The sequence below is a fragment of the Lissotriton helveticus genome, chromosome 3_1 (genome assembly GCF_964261635.1).
Source record: "Lissotriton helveticus chromosome 3_1, aLisHel1.1, whole genome shotgun sequence".
In the NCBI taxonomy this organism is placed as follows: Eukaryota; Metazoa; Chordata; class Amphibia; order Caudata; family Salamandridae; genus Lissotriton; species Lissotriton helveticus.
The window spans coordinates 661,655,448-661,679,308 of NC_136061.1; the positions used below are offsets into that span (position 1 = coordinate 661,655,448).

The 23,861-nt window shown below is 48.1% G+C and overlaps 1 protein-coding gene across 1 annotated transcript in view; it reads left to right on the plus strand.

Annotated features, from left to right (window-relative positions):
• The window catches only part of NHSL3 (NHS like 3), a 336,808-nt gene that overhangs the window by 282,933 nt on the left and 30,014 nt on the right, over positions 1 to 23,861 (plus strand). The window contains exon 6 of the mRNA XM_078680739.1: positions 7,394 to 10,924. Coding sequence (XP_078536865.1) covers positions 7,394 to 10,924 — 3,531 coding nt within the window. The remainder of the gene's footprint in view (positions 1 to 7,393; positions 10,925 to 23,861) is intronic.

Consider the following 23,861-nt stretch of genomic DNA (forward strand, 5'->3'; position numbering starts at 1 on the left):
TCGAGATTTTCCACAGCACAGGTACGTTTTCACTACAGTTATATTGGCCCAACATGCAATTTCCCAGTGCAGTTTTCCATAGGAACTTTAGGCACTGCTACAGCCCAAAGGGCTAAACAGAACCGCACAACATTTGGCAAAAAGCTAGATCTTTACCCAGAAAGTAGGGTTTCTAAGATTTGGTGTGAATCAGTTAAGTAGCTTTCGAGAAATTAGGGTTAAAAATGTGTAGATTTGTACTATTGGGTACGTGAAACTCCGGCATGTGTCCGGCAGGCATGCAACTTCTGATTAGCCCAGAGAGGATCTTTACTCCTCCCCCCCACCCAATCTGCTACCTCTCTCCCACAGGGGTGGGACGCTGCCATGAGTCCGGCGGGAGCTTGTGCACTGGTTTGGCCGGGAGAGAAATGTCCCTGTGTCCTGAAAATTAAAAGAAATTCAAGTATAAGGGTGCAGGATTGAGTTATACAGACTGCCTGGACCTTGTGTGTTTGTGGGATGTTCCCACAGAAACCCAACCGGAGCCAAATGTAAAAAAAAACTGGATGGGCATTGATCCAGTGAGACACTCTCGCAGTAGCCAGCATAACCCCCTTACTCTCGTGAGAGTCCAGTGCAAGCACAGGGGCTGCACTGGCTCCCCCGAAATTCCAGCGGGATTGGAAAACAGTTTAAGAATAAAAAGAGGGCATGAGTGTCTACGTGTGGTTGGCTACGTGGGTAATACATGCTGCGCACAGCAAAAAGGTATGCACAGCATGGGGTGGGCACCGCTTTGGGTTTGGGTGCAGGAGTATCCTTAGGCCAGGCTCTGTAGTCAAACCCACTCTGTGGATGGCTGAAGGCCGTACACAACAAGGGGGTTGTTATAGTTACGTATGGTAATAAAATATTACTTTACGTTAAAACATTTTATTTTTTTAACTAGAAATTAACTTAAACCAAAGGTTAAACTAACGGTATTGCTAGGTATGATAGCAATATCTTACTTTGCATTAAAAAATACTTAAATTCACTGAAAAACACAAAGCTTAAAGTTAGGTGAGAATGTCTGTTTTAACGTAAAATTTTAAACAAAAAAACGAAACCTCTGAAATTCACTAGTACTAGTTACATGAAGCAACTATAATTCTCGCCATGCAGAGCGTATGACCTTACATATTACATCACTCATGACTTATTCAGTCACATAATTGATAACATCAAAACAGCATCTGAAATTGCATTACTGATGACAACACAGTGCATGGTGGTGGCACAGGTTATAGTTATTCAGTTAACTATAACTAGTTAATTTCAGTGCTTTTTCAAATATAAAATGTTACATTAAATCTGACATTTTCATCTAACTATAATGTCATTGTAACCTTTATTTATTTTTTGCATGGAAAAAATAATATTCTGTAAATCCATTATGCACGTCACATTTATAACACAAATGGGAAAATAGTGATTTATACCATACTGTGGCAATCTCATTTTCCTCACTTGCTAAATGCAGTAATCAACATAAAAAAAATATATATATATATCGGGAGATGTAATGTAATGATGCATAATGTATCATTGTAATATGTATATATGATATACATACATTTGTGTATATTAATTTTATAGGATAACCCTCAAAAGTTAAAAGCGTTACTATGTACATGCGTGTATGTATAACCGAGTGGTGGTACCCACTTTATAGTTAGGGTGACCAGAGATAGGGATTTAAAAATGTTTTGTCCCTTAATAACTTTGCACCCATTTGACGAATGTCAGGGAACCTTTGCAGACCTACTGCCACATTTAATTCTCGGAGTAGTGAAGGTTTTGCGGTGTTTGCTCAAGGAAATGCAAAGAAAAATGGGGGGCGTTCCAAAACGGGTTTGTTTAAAATCGAATGCATTTTGCATAGATAGTCAAGACGTTTGTAAAACAGTCAGTTGAATTTGTACGAAATTTGGCAGAATGATTATATTATGGTGCACAGATGATTCTTTGGGATACAGCAGGTAAGTAGGGTAAGTACTTTTTAAGTTTAAAGTGTTTAAAAAGTAGTTATATCTGTGACCCCAGTAGTACTGCAGTACTACCGAGGTATATTTTGTTGACAAGTTATTAGATGATGGACTAATGACTGCCTTTACAAAAGTTAAAGCCAGCCATGTTGTTTTCTGCTCCAGTTTCCCTATGTTCTGCATTATTCCTTGTAATGTAGGTAAATATTAGGTTTGATATTTTTCCCTAACCTATTACCACTTCATTAAAGTGGTAATAGGTAGGGAAAAATATAGTGTGCCCTCTGAATAGCTTTCGGGCATTTTGTTGATATATTTATATTTTATCCAACAAAGTGCTCTGCGGTAAGGACGCACTCCACAACAGATGGCTCCCAAGACCTTTAATTTTCAAACCGGCAAATGCATTCTGAAAGTTCTTCGTGCCCGACGCGTTTCAAAGCAGGGCTTCTTTCTCAAAGGCAGTGCATGTAGATTTTCGGCGCTGTTGACGCACTACGTTACGAGTTGGCTTAAGTAGCTCTCCTTTAGTAAGGTCCGGGACCTCGGGAGCAGGTATTGTCACCTTGTGGCTCGCTGCGCTGCTTGCAGGTTATCGAAAAAGTTTTTGACCACAGCCAGTTTGTGAGATGGTGCTCCTCTTCGCATTCAACAAAATGCCCAAAAGCTATTCCGAGGGCACACTTAGGGATAATTGCAGCTCTCTTGATGGACTACGAATTCCATGATGGGGCGAGACGTGATGATGCCTCACAGTGTGAATCTGTTTGCGTAGAGTGGGCTGCGCCGGTGACGTGGTTGCCTTTGTCTGGCGCCGTTTGACTAAAGGTGGGGCATGGGTCCTTGCTAGAAGATACCTGTACTGTTCACCGTTGTCGCACTGACTGCTGTGGCCCCATGGCTGACTGGGCCAGTTCCATCGCATTCAGCAGCCTACGTGGCCCATCACCATCTTGGGCACCCGCTGACATTCTCCTTCACCCAAAGTGGTGGGCAAAGGTCCGGCCGTACTCGCTGCCTACAGGTTTGGAGCCCTTCATCCGACGACCCAGCTGTCTTCCCAGATGACTTGTGGGCCTAAGGTACTGCCTGATGGATGGGGCAGTCCCCTGATGCTGCTGTGGGTGGCACAGCATTTCCCTGGCTGGCTGCTGCATCCATGCTCTGTGGCCCTGGGTGCCTGCTCCCAGTCAAACTGGATTTGCCGGTCATGCTGCATTACCCTGCTGACTAGTTGTGATTTGCCCTGCCTGGACTGCAACTTACCTCCAGTTTGTGAGGGCCTTGCACTGTACTTTTTTTTCCTGATGTCGCTTGTGATGTCGCTTGCAGGGGCATGCCTAAGACTGCGGCACATATTGCACAGTTCATTTGGAGGAAGTGCCTCGGACTCGACATAGATGGCAGCATGGCACTATTGCCCACGATAACACTACAGGTGGCTAATGAGCTGCTGGTCCTAAAAGTCGTGACTGTGTCCTGATACTGAGACTCATGGTATTGGGACTGAGGATGCCCAAGAATGCTGATGGGGTCCTGTGGGTCCCACACGGGTATTTATTCAATCTCACTATATACTTCCCCCTGGGTGGTATTGTTCAATGGGCGGCGTCTGTATGGTTTGGCCCTGTCGTTTTCCTGTTTCGTACTTGGGGATCTGATTGTTTAGAATTCTACATTTTGGAGTGTTGCATTACTACTTCTCCCAGTTGAGGCCTGGGTTTGGGCCTACGGCTAGTTTGTAGTAAAAGTTGCAGAGCCCATATTCTGTACGCTCAGTTTGAACAATGTACCCCATTAGCGTAGGCTTACGGATTTCTATGTTTCTCAAGTTACATTCAATATGGTTGTTTTAGTTGAATGAAGTTTTATAGCTGGACAGTGTATTGGGGAAGTTGGTTTTATGTCGTAGTCTGTCATCAATGATTACCTTGTGGGACCCATGTGTCAACAGTGGGGGACTGACTCTAGTTGTAGGAACATGCAATATCATGGCCACTACACTGAATTCTTATGATGAACTCCCCTGGAACATCCGGGGACTGGGATCCTTACATAAGCGGCAAACGGTATTAGCACACCTACAGAGGCGTAGAGCACATGTAACTTACCTCCAGGAGAAGCACCTCACCATGTTGGAAGCCCAGAAGCTATGCAATTGAGGGGTCTGCTCTTTCCCACCTCATACTAGACTTACACCATGAGAGCGCCAAGAAACCGTCCGGTGTAAGTCGCGCTTTACAAGAATTTTTTACATTACATTACGAGAGAGCTGTGATTTGGGTGCGGGCGGGAGTTCGCTTCTTGGTCCACGAATCCTTAATTGATCCACAAAGTTGTTATGTGTTAGTACCTGGTAACCTGGATGGGGCACAGATTGTGCTAGGTTCCATTTATCCACCGACTCATGGGCAAGATGTGTTTTTATCCCACTTATCTATGATCCTGGCAGATTGGACGCATGAATACCCTATCAGGTGATTAGCCTCACTTTATAAATCCTGATTGATTGATCTCCCAGGGTGCGTTGAGGGGATTTCAAGGCAGTGATGGGTGTTGTTTTGGACCGCTCCCACCCCTCCCCTGCCAAGTTCTGGCCCGACCCGACAAGCTAAGGCCTTACTGCAGTGGGTGACAAGCTGTGACTTTGCTGATGTCTGGCGCAGACGCAGTATAGGGATGAGGGAATACTTATATTAATGGCACCCCTCCCCCGCATACACTACAATCCAGTCTCAACAGGTTCCACTGTGCTTCCTCTCTACAACCTTAGGTCACCCACGCCACATACCTTGGTAAGACACTATAAGATCATAAAGATGCGGTGTTCCAAGACACAGTGGCTACAACCACTGCCACATATTTCACAGATAATACTGGGACAGCCTTATCCGCATTAAATGAATGGGAGACTTTCAAGGTGGCTGTTCGGGGTGCATCCATTAGCGCATTGGTGGGTGCCAAAAGAGAGGTCTTGAGGGAATTCACATGGGTAGAGAATAGTTTGGGCCTCCTGGAGCAGGCAGCGGCACAAAATTCTGATTCTGCGTCCCAACTACAGGAAGCTCGAATGACTTATGCCGAACTACTGGAACATCTCCGGCTCGTAGACCGTAGTACTTACACTCCGAAGACACATACACATACAGATGCAGACAAGTCAAGCATGCTTTTCGCCCGCTTGATTAAACTCGAACTTACGCCGGGCCTCCTGCACCATTGGCGTGAAGTCTGGGTAAAGCAAAAGGGTCATTCCTTGATACTGCAGAGTGTCCACTTCCCTAGCCTTTCTCAACGCGACATCTCTATCATGATAATTCAGCAATCGCACAATGATGAGACGAGGGGGGGCGCCAGGAACAGATCTGGGGGCCAGGGATCGAAGAGCTCGCTCTACCGCAAACATAGTGGAGAAACAATCTCTGCCAAAGAGCTCCAACAGTAACCGTTCCACATATGTTTCCATGGGGCCGGTGTTGGTGGTCTCGGCTACCCCCACAGTTTGTAGATTGTTTTGACGCGAGCGTGTATCAAGATCCTCCACTTTTGCCTCTGTGGTTTTCAACAGACTCTCTGTACTAATCGTTTGACCATGGTGGCCTGCAAGTCTTCGGTGTCAGAAATGCACTTCTCAGCAGCTTCTAGGTGGACCTCGTGCTGCCCAAGTCGGCCATGCATGACATCCATTCGCGCAACCAGCTCGTTGAACCGCGCATCAATGGCCTTAAAGCCAGCACGTAGTTCAGCCATGATAGCGGCGGTTCCCTCCAGCGTCTTACCACCAGCTCCCGGAGGAGCGGTGCGATCAGGGGGGTCATCGTGTTTCGCTTCGTCCCGCCCTCCAACCTCGGGTTCTTGGAAGCCTCAAAAGTGAGCTGACTCTGTGTAGTGTCACCACAACCCATATTGAGCAATCAGGTGTTAGTGCGCGTATATACATTTCCCCCCAGTTGGTCAGTTGCAGGCATCACGATGCTCAGGAGAGGGGCAACTTCCACCACTCCACCTCTCAGAATCTTTAGTTGTGGGTTTCAAACCCGCTGGTCACTGTGATGCGTCTGCTCTCCCAATCAGCAGCATGGGCCTACTTTTATTGTATGGATACTGCCTCCATTCATTATGCTTGTGCAGTCATGGGTTGCATGATTGTATTCCTCCCCTGGGGGTTGCAACAAGTTTTCAATGTTCTCCAGTGGAGAATGCTGGCAGCTGATCTCTGCCGTACCCCATGCGCTGTACCTTCCTCATTCAAAAGTGCAGTCTGAAACTATGGACAGAGAAGGGAGGGGGTCCCAAAGCCACAATCTGGATTCACCGCCTCAATCCAGGTGCTGCCAGTCTTCTGCAGCCATGATTGTGAAGGCCGCAGCTCTCCGGGTCCATTAACTACTGCAGCTGCTCCAGACGACGGTGGCTTCCTTCAGGCTCGCCCGCAACCCCTGATGTTGCGGGGTCTCAGAGGACCACGGCAGGCCGCCGTCGCGAGGCAGCCGATCCAGGTGTCTTGGAGCGCTTTCACCGCCCCGGTGCTCTCCCTGCATGTCTGTGAGGTTCAGCACTCTAGCGCTGCTCATCGGGAGTGAATTCTGCACACTTGTGTGTCACTGGGCATCTCCGCTGGCGTGGTTGCTCAGGAGCTCCTCGGTCTGGCCACCATCTTGGTGCTCGACCAGGCCACACCCCCGCTTGGTGCTGACATTTAACTGAGTTCCCTTTCTGTTAAACTCCAAAGCTGCAATGATGGAAAACAATCTTTAATTTGAGGGTTTAACAAAGCAGAGCTATATCTAAAACCAACAAGAAGCTAAGATACCTGTTGTTGTCCAGAAGGTCTTGTTAAAGTTGCTCCCTCTGCTGAGGCCCACAATTTGTTTTATGAAAACCTTCCAGATCGAACCACAATATTGAAGGTATATGCAAGGGAAGCCATTGTGCAAAATTGTTATGGTAAGTCATCTCTTTTTTTAGTAGTCAAACTCTTTCACTAAGCTTTGATTTTGCAAGACACAAAGAAGGCTTATTCACAAAACCTGCAGTTTATTACACTATGTACATATTTACATTCCTGAGTTCCTTATAAATAGGACTTGTATTTTTAACTATTGAGCAACATGTTCTTTCCTCTTTGAACTGCCTCATCCTATCTACATTCGTCGTTTGACGTCCCCTGCAGAGGTGAAAATAATATGCAGGGTTCCTTATCAGCATAACCCAGTTCCCCCTTTGATTGTGTTATTAGTCCTTTGTCTCCCAGAGTTTGTTACAGCTTGTACCTTAAAATCATCCTCTTGTACTTTCCTTGTCTGATGCGTCCCTTAAAAGGATTATATCTTTAGCTAGTACTTAATTTCACTGATAACAGGTTCCTCTTCTCTTCTTTCTAGGTGTGCATAATCACCGAGTGAGCCGAAGAGGGGCTCTGGAAGTGTTCCAGAGACAAGATGCGCTTCAAGCTTCACAAAAGGAAGGGGATCCTCAATTGCCCCAAGTGCAGAATGGAGTGGAGCTGGGGAAAGACGTTGTATTCATACCCACGGTCGATGGAAGCATAACGCCACTTAGCACAGCTGAAGGTGGTGTTCGTGTTTCTCTGCAGGCACTCGAGGGTGGACAAACTCAAGAAGAAATTGAGGCAGATGAAGCATTCCAGAGACACATGCATAAAGTATACTATGACGACACTAACATTGGTAAAAAGTCAAGCGGGAAAATATCCCCCCAATTAAGGCCGAAGTCTCTGGCAGTGCCAGGTATGACCACTCATGGTGGTCAGAATGACCTAATGGGACCTGTGATGTCCATCTCGCCCCAGGGTACCTACATGTCCAAGATTATACCCAATGCTATCCTGCCACCAATGGTAGATGTTATTGCTTTAACCAGTAACAGTGTGCGTACCCTGAGCCGCTGCAGCTTGGCCACTGCCAGCCCTGCATCTGTACGGTCCTCACTGCGTCACTATCACAGCCGGCAACATTCTTCATCCAGCGAGAACTGGAGCCACTCTCAGTCTACAGAAACCATTGTGTCAAACACCTCCACCATCTCCTCACGAGGAGGTTCCACCAGCACACTGCCCAATGAGAAGGGGGAGCTCAACCGTGAGAGCAACTCCCACACGCCTGTTGGTGATGGCAAGAGTCCCCGGCCCTCCGATGACCAGCTCAGCCTTGGTAGTTCAATTGGTTTGAAGATGAATGGCAGTGTGGTCCCCAGCTCCCCAAACTTTCTGACTGTTGTTCACCCTAGTGGCCGATCTTCTCCTGCCTTCAGCATTGGCAGTGCAGCTGATGCGTCAGACACCATGAGTATTGCAAGCGACAGGTCCTCTGTACGAAATGTATCTTTGCGAAAGAGCAAAAAGCCACCTGCGCCTCCTCGGAGGACCTATTCACTGCAGCAGCAGAGGGAGATGGGATTGCCACCCAAGCCCGAGAGACGGCCCCCTGCCAAAGTTTCGGGATCCTCCGGTGCCAAGGATCCATGGGTGAAACGCTTGGGAAACAGAAGTCCTGGAGGGGAGGATGAGGTATTCACCACATCTCTGTCTGGTGAACCTGTTACTGCCTGGTCTGAAAGCCCGGCCTATTCTTCTGATCCCCCTGCTGTATCCCAAATTTCCCGAAGCCCAGCTTCCACCAGTCCATCTCCTGGGAAGAAAGAGATCTTGCCTGAGCTGCAGCCAATAGCAAGTGACATCTCTGAAATGAAACAGAACTCACCTGAACGGTTCGAGCGAACGACGTCACCCTCTAGTGGCTATTCAAGTCAGAGCGGCACACCCACCCTCTCTATGAAAGGTTTGTTGGGCTACTCCTCTTCTCCACGTCTTCGGAGACCTCAGGTGATCAAGCAGGAGAGAGTTGAATCTGTTCAGTCCAATGCCATTTCCATCTCATCCTCTTCAACGTCCTTATCTTCGGTAACCTCTGACTCAAATCGCCATGAAGCAGCAGCCTCCACATCTTCCGTTTCTGCAAGCGACACCATGAGCCAGGAATTTGTAATTCCTCCCCACCCAAAAGTTTCAGCTCCTCTCTTTCCTCCACCTTCTAAACCAAAAATTATTGTTCCTGCCCTCTCATTCCCAACTCCGGATCAGACCGTGATCACTGTTGAAGATAAGATGTCTGGTGATGTAAAGACTGGTCACTCAGCTCCGCCATCTCCCCCGCCATCCTACCATCCTCCACCTCCACCTGCAAGAAAATCTGAATCTGATAGTGATATATCCCCCTTGGCTCCCTCGAAGGACTCCTCATGGCCGCCGCCACCGCCCCCTCTACCTGATGACCATGAGCTGTCGATGGCGGACTTCCCTCCCCCGGAAGAAGAGTATTTTGATGCTCCTCTCCCACCTGTCTCCAGTCTGCAGCTGGAGTCAAATGCCTTAAAAGAGGACCCAACTCTTAACCTGCCCCAGATGGGCACAGAACCACCTCCCACCCGTATTCCAGCCCCAATAACCCCCTCTTTTTCAGCCAGAGTATCATCTAGGATCCAACAGCAAGGAGGGTCGCATGTGATGCAGCGGCCAGCTCCTGCAGGCGAGTCCTCACAACCAAAGCCAGCACCTGTGCCTCCATTGCTCATGCCTGGCAATCACTTTATTGATAAGTCCACCGTAATAGTGCATGCAGCACGTGCCGGCTCTGCAGCACCATCAGCTGCTGCTCCAACTTCTGTTGTTGAAGCTCCTTTAACAAAGAATTCAGCTTCAGCCATTCCATCAGTCGTTCCTCCCTTCCCTGCAACAGCATGTACAACTGAGGCGTTAAACCCTCCTCCAGTGCCTGCACCGCCTCCTACCTCTACAGCGGTTGCAACTGTCACTGCACCTTCGACACCCCTGCCTGCTGCCACTGCACCTGCACCCCCACCCATCCCTGCAGCCCCAGCACTCAACACCCTTCCTTGGAACCTAAGATCCACACAGAGTCTTAAAAAACCTAGTCCCTTACCTGTAACGGAGGCCAAGAAAAATATCACAAGAAGCAAAAGCATCCAAACACCCAAGGAGGATGCCAACCTGCCCCTTGTCACGCCCTCACTGCTGCAGATGGTACGTCTGCGATCAGTGCAGGCAGGTGGGAATCCTCCAGGGGAACCAAAGACTCAGCTAGAGAACCAAAATGGACCAACGGGCACATCTGCCCCCCAGAAGCCTGTCCGCAAATCTCTGTCTCTGCGATCCCCCCCAGCTAACAGTGACTCTGTGCCTTCTAACCCACTGCAGCAAGCTGTCCAGCTCAAGGCCTCCACTTTATCTTCCAAGGGCCATGCAAAATCACCTTCAGCAAAGACAGTAGAAAATCCAACTGGCACAACACTGGAACCACCGACTCACACAGTTTCAACATCTGAGTCTAATGAGATGAAAGATGGACAAACCTCTCCGCTCCGTAAATCCCCAGCCAATACGGCCAGTTTCATCTTTGCCAAGAGCCCAAAGAAAGTTGTTATTGACCCTGTCTCTTCTCCAGAAGCACAAGCTGGGCTACAGAAAAACCTGGTGGCTGAACTGATGTCTTATTCTTTGCCCCGGAACCCTGACACGGTGCAGCAGGGTCAGCTGCTCAATGGCAAACCTGTGCTGCAAAGGAAACCCAGCAAAATCCCGCCACCTGTAGCCAGGAAGCCTTCACAAAGTACGCCAAGGTCGCCTACAAGCCCCCAGGGGTGGGCATCCTGCCCTCGGTCACCTCTGGGTCCTCAACCCTGGACTCAGCCACGGTCACCGGCCAGGGTCCAAGCACCAGGTGGAGGGGGGAGCAGTACAGTGTCTGCACCCCAGGACATTAAAACTTCAAGTGTATCCAAGGATGAAGTTCACACCGTGTCTTCTGAACCCAAAGAACCAACCTCCGAAGGCGGCAGTGCTGTGCAACTGGCAGGCCAGGATCCACAGCCACAAAGTGAGTAACTAAGTCTGTTTGGTATTTGTGTAGCTGTCAGTGCATTCATTGTGTCTTTTAATGCACTCAAGTCCTGACACACTTGTGCTGTAATCGGAGACTGTTGGTACTGAACATCACTGAAATCCCAGCACACACAGCTACGCTATTGTACCTCTGCACTAGCAGCGCACAGCCACTACATCTTTTCCATACTGTACAGCACTTTGCCTCTTCCATCACTGAGAGCTGCATGAACTCTGCCAGTGCGCCTCATGCGTGACCTGCAGCTCCACCCTGTCACTCCTGCACTGGAAGCTCAGCACACTCCGCTTTGCCAATGTATCAAGTCCTAATCTGCAACACCTTCTAGTACTGAGAAGCAAACAGTTTTGCTACACCCAAGTATAGTTACCATTCTATCCAAACCTCTTCAGTGCTGTCAATTTTATTTTGGCAGGCAGAGAAGCGCCACTTCCTTAAGATCACATTCAGTTGAGAAGGTTAATCACTTGACCACCTATAAAGTCTAGTAGGCTACTTTAATAAAAAAAAGAAAATAGGTCTGCAAACATAAATTAACATAACTATAGGAACATTTCTTACAAACAAACTTTACTTCAGTAATACAATAAAACTTTGTGTAACTGTTCCACCCCTCATTTTCCCTAATCTACCCCCTCCCAGGAGCCTCTACACATCTTAGTCCTGCCCTGTCGCATATTTTCCACTGTAGCCCCTAACCCGAGGCATTCCTCACTGGGCTGCATTTGCCCACCCTGTACCAACTCCCTTCATACATAATATAATATTGCCCACTGCCTTTCCCTGATCAACCAGAAAAACCCTGCCAAGTATTTTTCCTGTCAGACTTCTACTCAGATGTTGTAGGAAAAAAAAGTAAAGGCGAGAGTCACTCATCAAATGTCTTTGCCATCGTCAACCTCCGTTCCCTCGGGTAATATTTGTTCCCTAAAAAGGACAAATGTACCTCTTTCCTAACCAAAGTGTGGCTGCCTAGTACTGTCTGCATGTTTTAGCACACCAATTCCCATCCCAGCACTGGATTTCCTCATTTCTCTATTCATCCTTGTTTTTCAGTTGCATTTTGCTTCCTTGGTCCTCTCCATACTTGCCTTTAAAGTAATTCAGTCCACATGATATTTGTTGTTGACCGTAGTTCCTCCAAGCGACTCAAATCATTTTTCAAAATGTTCAATCTGCCTGTTCCGAAAAGATGTACTAAAACACTTGCTCCTAAATGTAGTATTAGTAAACCAGGCCAGCCTAATTTTTCAAAATTATTTTTTTTAAAGGGCAGTAGCTGCTCCCAGACTATCCCACTGTTATCCAACATTGAAATATCATCCAAATCTAGTTGTCTGCCAAATGGCCTGGTCTCCACCTGCTTAGCTGCCCAACACACAAACACAATTCTTGCAATCCAGACCATGGTAACAGCACCACATGGTCCTCTCATAACTTGTAGCAAACCAGAACAAAAACGCTATAACCTACAGGAAAAAACCAAACTTCAAACTCACCTGAACTCGAACCTAATCTAACTAGACGTAGCTCTCGCTACACCTTTGGTGTTCGAGGCATGTGGGCTGCTAAGTTCATATCTATGCATAGATTGCCGCCTAGTGTTGGGTCCGGATGATTGCACATTGTTGTCCTGGAAGAGTCTTCGAAGTATCACGAGATAGGTGGCTCCTCCCCTGGACTACAGTGCGCATGGGCATCGACTCCATCCCCAGATTGTTTTTTTCCGCCATTGGGTTCGGATGTGGTTTCGACGTCTCCATGTCGGAACCGAGAAACTTTGATATTAAGGCCAAAAGGCCTTCGTTACCTGCGTCGGTATTGTTTGCGTACGGTCTCGAGCGTCGTCCGACTCTCTGAGCCGGAAATCTACGGAGTCAAGTAACTCCTCGGACATCGAGGCCCTCTCGTCGCAGCAAGACCCCGACGACCTTAACATGGAGCGGAGCCCGTTCAAGTTCTGCCCCCTCTGTGGATCCAAATATCCACATATCGATGTGCATCCGGTCTGTAATAAATGCCTATCACCGGACCACAACGAAGAAACCTGCATGGCCTGCTCAAAATTCAGGTCCAAGAAGACGCTCAAGCATCGGCGCCCAGCGAGCGACACCGGCACCCGACGACATATTCGACAACCCCGAGGAAGAAGGCGATAGCCATCATCTCCAAATCTCGCCACCGTCGACGGAGGTCCAGGCCGATCCAGAGGAATACGTCGAAGGACAGGCCCAAGACCTTGAATACGTCGAGGAGGTAGGGGACGACGAAGAAGTTTATGGGGCCGCGGAAGATAGCTCAGAGGAAGAGCTATGCCCCGAAGTCTACATTATTCAGGCTCAGGTCACGGGATCGCCACTCGGCCTTACCCACGACCCTGCACCGCTATCCCAGGCCCCGCCTTCTGGCCCGGCCACGGACACTCAAGCGGAGCCGCCATTGCACGTATCGAAACCGAAACCTTCGGATTCTACGGCTCACAAGATGGCCGACGTCCAGCCGAAATCGAAACCGAAACCTACGGATTCGAGAACACCTAAAATGGCCGACGTCATACAAACAAAATCGAAGCCTGCTCCTTCATCGACTCCGTCGCCCTCCGGCCCACAAAAGTCGAAGAAGTTGCACAAGGAGCCCTCCTCCAAGAAGGCCGTCCATCAGGCGTCGACCACGGTTGCTCCGGCGCGGACATCTAAAACTGTTGACACGCCTTCGGACGCTCCTACGGCGCCATCAAGTAAACGCCCAGTCGAACCAAAGTCGACTAAAAGCCACGACCCGCAGGCCGCTGGCACAACACATCGGCACAAGGATGCCGGATCAGCAGCAACAGAGTCGGCGCCAAAGCCTTCAACGGAGCCGTGACACATTGCAGCCGAAGATTCGTCGACGCACATACCGTCGACACCAAGGGACTCCGACGCCACTGAACATCGGCCGTCGGTTACAAAACCCTCTACCTCCTTCACAAAGCAGGTCACCGACTCCCTGAAGCGTATTCAGGAGAAGACTTTGTCGTCCACGGCTTCCACGCCATCGGCTCCAAAATCGGTGGACACACCTCCGAAGTCCTCGAGCAAGCTTCTTTACACTCTGCCACCGAAGGTGGCCCCAAAAGCATTTGCAACACCATCGGTGCCAAAAACGTCGGATCCGTCGACGCAAAAGAGACGCTCGGATCAATATCAAGCCTCAGAAAACCAATCTGAGCATTACATCGATGCCCAAACAGGGAAATTTACCCTTTATAAAAGGAAAATCACTTCCCAACCACTGGAATCCTATGTTATTCCACTGAAGAAGAAGAGGCCAGCACAGAACATTCCTTCCCTTATTGGGCCTATTCTGCCACCACCAAGAAGGAGTCCATCACCTTCCCCAAACCAATCGGGAGGAGAGGATGATGAACAAGATGACCAATACAATTTCCCAGTTGACAATGACCCTGATGTTCAGCAGGACTCATATGACGACACTGGGGACCAAGGTGGACATCAGGTGGTACAAGATCCACAGGGTTTTGGGGCACGTACATCTCCAACAGAGGATTCTGCAGCATTTAATGCTTTAATCGAACGGGCAGCAGCAAATCATAATGTGGACATGCATGCTGACCCGGTGGAGGAAGACTTTTTGTTTGACACTTTCTCTGTCTTAGACAGAACAGTTAAAATACTTCCTATGCTCAAAGGTGTCCTTAAACATGCCCCAGAGATCTTTAAGGAACCTACCATGGCGAGAGTGGTGAACCCACGTATCGAGAAAAAATACAGGCCAGCACCAGCAGATCCTGCATATATTCGAGGACAGTTGCCTCTAGACTCATTGGTGGTCGCCAATGCCCGCAAGAGGGCAAACTCCCAAACAACGGGTGAAGCTCCTCCCCCAGACAAGGAGTCGAAAGTGCTTGAGGCATCCGGCAAAAGGGTGGCGGCGCAGGCTGCCAATGTATGGCGTATTGCAAACACACAGGCACTATTGGCACGATACGATAGGGCGCATTACGACACCCTAGAACAGCTCCTTCAACACCTACCTGATGAGTTTAAGGAAGCAGCCGAAATGCTCATACAAGAGGGAAAGCTTATCTCAAACGCTGCAATAAAGTGTGCACTTGATGTGGCAGATACAGCGGCTAGGGCGATTAACACTAGCGTCATGTTGAGGCGACAAGCTTGGCTTCGCATATCTGGATTTAAGCCTGACATCCAGACTACAATCCTCAACCAGCCCGTCAATCCTGACAGACTGTTTGGTCCAGATGTAGACACCACCCTTGAAAAAATTAAAAAGGACAACGAGACTGCTAAGTCCATGGGGGCGCTTCAGTCACAACAGTTCAGGGGAAGCACTTTTCGTCGCTCAGGAGCGCGTGGTGTTACCAGAGGACACTTGGGTCAACAATCACAATACACGAAGGGTGGTGCACAATCCTCGTACCCCAAGCAGGGTAGAGGGGGTTACAGAGGTAACAATACCAAGGGCAGAGGCAGAGGGAATAACAACACCCGTTCCTCTGCCGCCAATAAACAGTGACTCTCTGTCACTGCCCCCCGACCACCCAACACCTGTCGGGGGGAGACTCCAGCAGTTCCTGCCAGTCTGGACGTCCATCACCACAGACAGGTGGGTGAGAAAACTTATCCAGTACGGTTATTGTTTGGAGTTAACATCCACTCCCCCCAACATTCCCCCAAGACACCGTCCTATGTCGGCAGAGCACTTGCACTTATTGCAGCAGGAAGTCTTGGTGATGCTGCAAAAAGGCGCAATCGAGCTCGTACCAGTGGCAGAGGAAGGTACAGGAGTCTATTCCCTGTACTTCCTCATCCCAAAAAAGGACGGATCCGTCAGACCTATTCTGGATCTACGCCCCCTCAACATGTACATACTGTCAGAACACTTCCACATGCTGACACTACAACAAATTCTTCCCCTGCTGAATCAAAAGGACTTCCTAGCAACCTTGGACCTCAAGGATGCTTACTTCCACATCCCACTCCACCCATCCCACAGGAAATACCTCAGGTTCACCATTCAAAACAGGCATTATCAATTCAAAGTTCTACCCTTCGGGGTGACTACTGACCCCAGAGTGTTTACAAAGTGTCTGGCGACAGTGGCGGCGCACCTCAGAAGACAAAACATACATGTCTACCCGTACCTAGACGACTGGCTTGTTCAAGCAAAGTCGGAACAACAGTGCGCCGCGGACATGTCCCACACTATTCACCTCCTTCACAGTCTGGGGATCTCCCTAAACTACCCAAAGTCGCACCTTCAACCAGCCCATGTGCGGCAGTATCTGGGCGCGACAATAAACACCGTGACTGCTATGGCTCAGCCAAGCCCGGTCAGGATCGACAACATTCAGTCGCTGATCCAAAGGTTCAGACCGCCAGCGAGAGTGTTCATGCAGTTGATAGGCATGATGGCCTCCTGCATTTTCATAGTCCCGCACGCGAGGTTGCACATGCGCCCGCTCCAAGAGTGCTTGGCAAATCAGTGGACACAGGCTCGGGGACAACTGACAGACCTAGTGTTGGTGACCGGTCGGGCATACAACTCTCTGCATTGGTGGAATCCACACAACCTTTGCAAGGGACGACCGTTCCAAGAGCCAGTGCCACAGATTATCCTGACGACGGACGCATCTCTCCAAGGGTGGGGAGCTCATGTGCTCCACTACACTGTGCAGGGACTGTGGTCCACCCAGCAACAGAAGTTGCACATCAACTACCTGGAATTGATGGCAATCTTCATGGCGATAAAGTCCTTCAAAGTACATTTGTGCAACAAGGTCGTGTTGATCCGGACGGACAACATGACTGCCATGTACTACATACAAAAGCAGGGAGGTACTCACTCACCACAGCTGTCTCACCTGGCTCAGAGCATGTGGAAGTGGGCCATTCAGAGGAACATTTTCCTCATGGCGGAACACCTCCCAGGCAAGGACAATCAGATGGCGGATCTGCTCAGCAGGTACAGCCATCAAATGCACGAGTGGGAGATACATCCATCAGTACTCCACCCGTACTTCCAGCAATGGGGTCATCCGGAGATAGACCTGTTTGCCACAAGGGAAAACGCAAAATGCCAAAGCTTTGCCGCCAGGTTCCCTCACCCAGAATCGCAGGGGAATGCGATATGGATGAACTGGTCAGGCAAATTTGCGTACGCTTTTCCCCCAGCGCCTCTTATTCCGCTGGTGGCAAGAAAGCTAAAGCAACACTCGATGACTCTCATCCTGGTTGCTCCAACATGGGCACGCCAACCATGGTACACCACGTTTCTAGAACTTTCCGTGGTACCGCATCAAAGACTGCATCTCACATCCAGGCTTTTGACGCAGAACCATGGCGACATTCAGCATCCAGATCCGCAACAGCTCAATCTGGCGATCTGGCTCCTGAAGTCTTAGAATTTGGCTACCTCAACCTGCCTCCTGAATGCATGGACATCATCCGGGAGGCAAAAAAGCCCACTACCAGAGCTTGCTATGCTGCAAAATGGAAGCGGTTTGTCATTTACTGTACGGACAACAATATCAACCCGCTAGATGCAACCATTCCTAACATCATCTGCTATTTGTTACATCTTTACAAATGCAATCTAGCGTACGCTTCTATTCGGATACATTTATCCGCCATAGCGGCTTATCTACAGAATAGGCAGCATCTCTCTGTTTTCAGGGTGCCTGCCATTAAAGCCTTCCTAGAGGGACTGAAGCGAGTCATTCCTCCAAGAACACCACCAGCTCCGGTGTGGAACCTCAATGTGGTCCTCACTAGGCTGATGGGCCCACCTTTCGAGCCACTGCACTCCTGCAAAATTCAGTTTCTAACGTGGAAAGTGGCTTTTCTCATTGCTATCACGTCGCTCAGACGTGTTAGTGAGCTGCAAGCGCTCACAATCCAAGAGCCATTCATCCAAATACATTCTAACAGGGTGGTGCTCCGCACTAACCCCAAATTCCTTCCTAAGGTAGTGTCACAGTTTCATATCAACCAGACTATTGACCTGCCAGCATTTTTCCAAAACCCACAAACGGTAGCAGAAAGAATGCTTCATACATTAGACGTTAGAAGGGTGCTAATGTACTACATTGACAGAACACAACCCTTTAGAAAGACACAACAACTTTTTGTTGCCTTCTCAGCACAGCACAAAGGCAACCCCATTTCCAAAGCAGGAATAGCCAGATGGATTGTTAAATGCATTCAAATCTGTTATCAAAAGGCTAAACGCACTTTAACAATACCCCCAAGGGCGCACTCCACACGCAAATTTGGGGCCTCCATGGCTTTCCTGGGGAACATTCCCTTGAAAGACATTTGTAGAGCAGCCACATGGTCTACACCACACACATTTACAAAGCATTACTGTGTAGATGTGCATTCCAAGCAGCAAGCAGCTGTAGGACAGGCTGTTCTCAAGACACTCTTTCAGACTTCTGCAGCTGGCACGGGCAACCGCCCTTAACGGAGGGACTGCTATGTATTCTATGCATAGATATGAATTTAGCAGCCCACATGCCTCGAACTGAATATGCTACTTACCAGTATGCATCTGTTCTTGGCATGTAGGGCTGCTAACATTCATATCGCCCACCCTCCTCCCCGGTGCCCGTAGCGGCTGCAGACATACTCTTACATTCATCATTAGCATGGACATCCTTTACACTATTTCACTCCATCTCTGCCACAATGGCTAAAAACAATCTGGGGATGGAGTCGATGCCCATGCGCACTGTAGTCCAGGGGAGGAGCCACCTATCTCGTGATACTTCGAAGACTCTTCCAGGACAACAATGTGCAATCATCCGGACCCAACACTAGGCGGCGATCTATGCATAGATATGAATGTTAGCAGCCCTACATGCCAAGAACAGATGCATACTGGTAAGTAGCATATTCATTTTACATCTCCAGCCTCCTCAACCTTCTTCCTTTCAAACCCAGTCTTCTAACTTTGGCACCTGCAAATGAATGCCTCCCAAAGTGTCTTCCATTGAACCCCAGCCTTGACAAAACCTTGTGCAGAAGCAGCAAAACCTGAAATTTCATCAACTAACTACAGTCTGAATGTCCTTTCCCCAGCTGATCATCCTATTCTTTCTCAACCATATTGTTCTGTGGTGCTCAGCAAAACCTTCTTGGTGCATACCACCCTCCCCCAACAATTCTGATGTTTGAAACTACCAAAAATAAATATCAAAGCATGCATTACGTTCTGAAACTAGAAACCTGTCCCAATAGGAAAAACAGCAAACTCTCAGCTAAGATAATATATCTGCAAGCAGGGCAACTGAAATCGGTCTTTATTTATCTCTATCCACTCCTCTCGCTCTTGTGCAACCTGCCGAATCCAATATCCTACCTCCCCGACCACAGGATAATAAACTCCAAAACACTTACCATAAAACTCAATTTCAGCCACTTTTCTGGAACTGATAAACAGGCATTTTGTAGACAGTTTTTACTTGCCGAGATACTCCTTTAGGAGTGAGTCGTGCGCGGTATCAAGTACATATAACATAAACCTTTTTACATCTGCCCCATAACGAAGCAAACTCTTTTGTCATTTCTCTTTTCCACTCTTGCTTGGATAAACTCCTCCTTGCTGGCCCACTGCCTAAAAAAATCCAGTTTGCATGTCAGCTGTCATTATTTCAGTGCCCTTAATTCTTAGAACTTGAGGTTTCCTGAGCTTTGCACTCTCTGCTCATGGCGCCACTGTGAACAAGCGGATGCATCCACAATGTTGTTATCCTCTCCAGGAATATGTCTTGCCTGAAATAAAATGTTAAACTTTTGGCAGTCTAGAATAAAAATCCCAATGGCTTCAGTCCCTTTTCATACTTTGCTGTCACAGTGTTCACCAAAGCCGCCACAGTGTTATCCGCGTTAAAAGAAACATTCTTATTTGCAAACAGCTTCCCCCTCAAAACCATGGCAACTACCAATGGAAAAAAATCCTAAAAAGCAGTCCTGTGTTGTGCCAAGCCTTGGCGCACCCCCGTCATCCCAAAATAGGCCAGAACCTAAGCGACCAGCAGCATCTGAAAAAGTTTTACTTGCTACAAACATTCATCATGTATCAACAATGTTATTACTGCTTTGAATACCTGCATAAACGTGAACCAAACTCTTAGGTCGTCCCTGAAACCTGCGTTTAAGCACACCCTGTGGTACGGAATAACTGCCCCTGACACTAAGAAACATAAATACCTCCAAAATGCCCTCCTTTCTCTGGCCAGTCTGCATCAAGGAAAACCAAAGGAAATGATGGACGGAGCGTTGACAATACAAGCACTCACCCCCAGTCAACTGATCTGGGTTTAATCCATCACCGTTCTATAGCCCACTCTGCCACCCCAGTTCAGACATGGCCATATGCAAATCAGTCTGACCTTGTGCCTCATGGGAACAGTCCAGCCCGAACTGCCAAGCCATGCCTTCCCTGGACCGGAAACAAGCTACCGAGGACCGGTTTCTGGCATTACAGCCGTCTTCAGCCCAGCTTGCTTGAATCCAGTGTCAAAGTGAGCAAGGGACTCACGTCTGAGCATACCCTGCCAACTTATGGCGAACAAAGAAAAACCAAAGGAAATGATGGACGGAGCGTTGACAATACAAGCACTCACCCCCAGTCAACTGATCTGGGTTTAATCCATCACCGTTCTTTAGCCCACTCTGCCACCCCAGTTCAGACATGGCCATATGCAAATCAGTCTGACCCTGTGCCTCATGGGAACAGTCCAGCCCGAACTGCCAAGCCATGCCTTCCCTGGACCGGAAACAAGCTACCGAGGACCGGTTTCTGGCATTACAGCCGTCTTCAGCCCAGCTTGCTTGAATCCAGTGTCAAAGTGAGCAAGGGACTCACGTCTGAGCATACCCTGCCAACTTATGGCGAACAAAGAAAAACCAAAGGAAATGATGGACGGAGCGTTGACAATACAAGCACTCACCCCCAGTCAACTGATCTGGGTTTAATCCATCACCGTTCTTTAGCCCACTCTGCCACCCCAGTTCAGACATGGCCATATGCAAATCAGTCTGACCCTGTGCCTCATGGGAACAGTCCAGCCCGAACTGCCAAGCCATGCCTTCCCTGGACCGGGAACAAGCTACCAAGGACCGGTTTCTGGCATTCCAGCCGTCTTCAGCCCGGCTTGATTGAATCCAGTGGCAAAGTGAGCAAGGGACTCACGTCTGAGCCTACCCTGCCAACTTATGGCGAACAAAGAAAAACCAAAGGAAATGATGGACGGAGCGTTGACAATACAAGCACTCACCCCCAGTCTACTGATCTGGGTTTAATCCATCACCGTTCTTTAGCCCACTCTGCCACCCCAGTTCAGACATGGCCATATGCAAATCAGTCTGACCCTGTGCCTCATGGGAACAGTCCATCCCGAACTGCCAAACCATGCCTTCCCTGGACCGGAAACAAGCTACAGAGGATCGGTTTCTGGCATTCCAGCCGTCTTCAGCCCGGCTTGCTTGAATCCAGTGGCAAAGTGAGCAAGGGACTCAACGTCTGAGCATACCCTGCCAACTTATGGCGAACAAAGAAAAACCAAAGGAAATGATGGACCGAGCGTTGACAATACAAGCACTCACCCCCAGTCAACTGATCTGGGTTTAATCCATCACCGTTTTTTAGCCCAGTCTGCATCAAGGCCAAGGTGCCGTAGTAAAGCCTGCACCTTCTTCAGTTCCATTTTATTAACTCCTAACCACCGTCTCCATTAACTGTAACAACTTCTGAACTTTCTCCAGTGGCAACTTGACCTCCACGTTACAAGTGTCCAACTCCGTTCTAAGAAAAGTTAAATCTGTCCCTGACCCCTCCGTCTTGCCAGGCGCTAATGTCACTCCTAGATCCTCTCCACTACTACAGAGCGCTTGCCCACAACAAACAAACAAACAAATCACCTAACGGTAAAAACCAATTTCAGAAAAGAACTAAAGAACTCAAAAAGTGAGCAAAAACGGATCACCTCTTAGGTAACGTGCTATCCACAAAAATCCTGCAGTTACACTGCAAGCCTAACAATGGAAAATCTCCTGGATGAATGAGTAACAATCTAAAAGCGGTCTTCATATTAGTTGTGACGACTTTGCATCTGTACCACAACTCCTCACCAAAGTACACCATCAATCATGGATTTATTTATTTTATTTGAAAACGATTCCATAGCGCGAACATGACCACCAAGGTTATCAGAGAACTTTACAGTTTATACATCAAGAAAGGATGCAAAGGGTAAAAAACAGAGCAAGCAAACGAAATACAATGTTAAATCACGTAGAGCTTGGCGCCCTAGGTAGCGTTTTAAAGCTAGGAATCAACGGCAAAAGTTTCTTCATCCGTATCGTTTTTGCTTCCTTGAAAAAGGCAGTAGAGGGTTTCAGTCTTTGTAGCGAAAAGGACCACAGGGGGTGTCATAGCACTGTACAGTACAACAGTTACAAACGGAATAAGCGGAGGTCACAGAGGACCAACAGATCCAGAAAACAGTCTTCACGGTCTCAAACCAGCTTGGGTGTCCTCTAGTGCCTTGGAAGCTCCGTTTCTATGGCAAAAATATCTTCATCAGTATCACTTTAACTTACTTCTTGAAAAGGGCAATAGAGGGATTCAACCTGACTTCAGGGGGTAAGGAGTTTCATATCCTCGGGGCTATACCCGAGAAGGCTCGATTGTAGTTTTTAAAAATTGAATTTTAGTGGTTTGAGCAGTAATTTGCTGGTACTTCTAGAGAATCTCGATCCACCCGAGAGCTCCAGTTTTTGAGCGTGGTACATTGCAGTGTTGAAATTAATGGCTTTATGTGCCTTGCCTGCAATTTTTTGTTGTATCCTAGCTTCATATGGGAGCCAATTCAGGGATATCCGCTTTGGCGTGATATGATTGTTTCTTTTGGTACCTGGTATGAGCCTTGCAGCAGAATTGAGGGCAGCCCGAAGAGGAGGCGTCTTCGATCTAGGAAGGCCGCAAAGGATTGTGCTACCAAAATCCAGCTTAGAGATCACTACTTCTTGCACCGCAACCTTTAAGTCATTTGAAGGGAGAAAAGGTTTTATTTTACTTAAGATGCTGAGTTGGAAGTTCGCTCCTTTGGTGAGAGTACTAATGTGCTTCTGCATGTTCAGATTCTTGTCTAGCATTATTCCCAGTGAGCTTTTGGAATCAATGATGTGTGGTGTGCAATTAAGAGCTGTTAGTTGATTGATCCAAAGTTCGATGACTGGAGACTGCTTGGGTGGTGCAATTAAGAGGAATTCAGTTTTAAGAGCGTTTAGCTTCAGGTGGTTACGTGTCAATCAGCTTTGTGTTTTCAGTAAGTCTGAGTTGAGACCTGATGTCCTCAGGGGAGGCGACCTTCAGGTAAAGTTGGGTATTATCGGCTGATAGTGAATGCTGTATGATTTCAGAATTTCTGTTAAAGGCTCCAAGAACAGGTTGAAGAGAGTGGGCGAGAGTGCAGGTCCCTGTGGAACCCCCAGAGGGACCGCGAAAGGGTGAGTTAGGTTCACCTTGAAGCTTGGGGTTCTATTGTGTAGAAATGAGGAGAACCAGTTTATTATAGGCCTAGAAAGCCCCATCCTGTGCTCCAAGAGGTCAATTAGGTTTTAACAGTGTCAAACACTGACAAACAATCACGGAGGATCAGTAGGCAAGATTTGTTTCGATCTAGCAATCTTAGTGCATCATCTACAATGTGAGTGAGAGCGGATTCTGTGCTATGACCCCAGCGGAAACCAGATTAAAATTGGTCCAAGAGTTGAAATTGTATATTTTATGGCAAATCTGCTCCACAGTGAAGCACATTAAAGTAATTAACCGAAGTACCCTCTGATAGATGATGTATCAGCTTAAACTCTACCTGTTGCTTTTT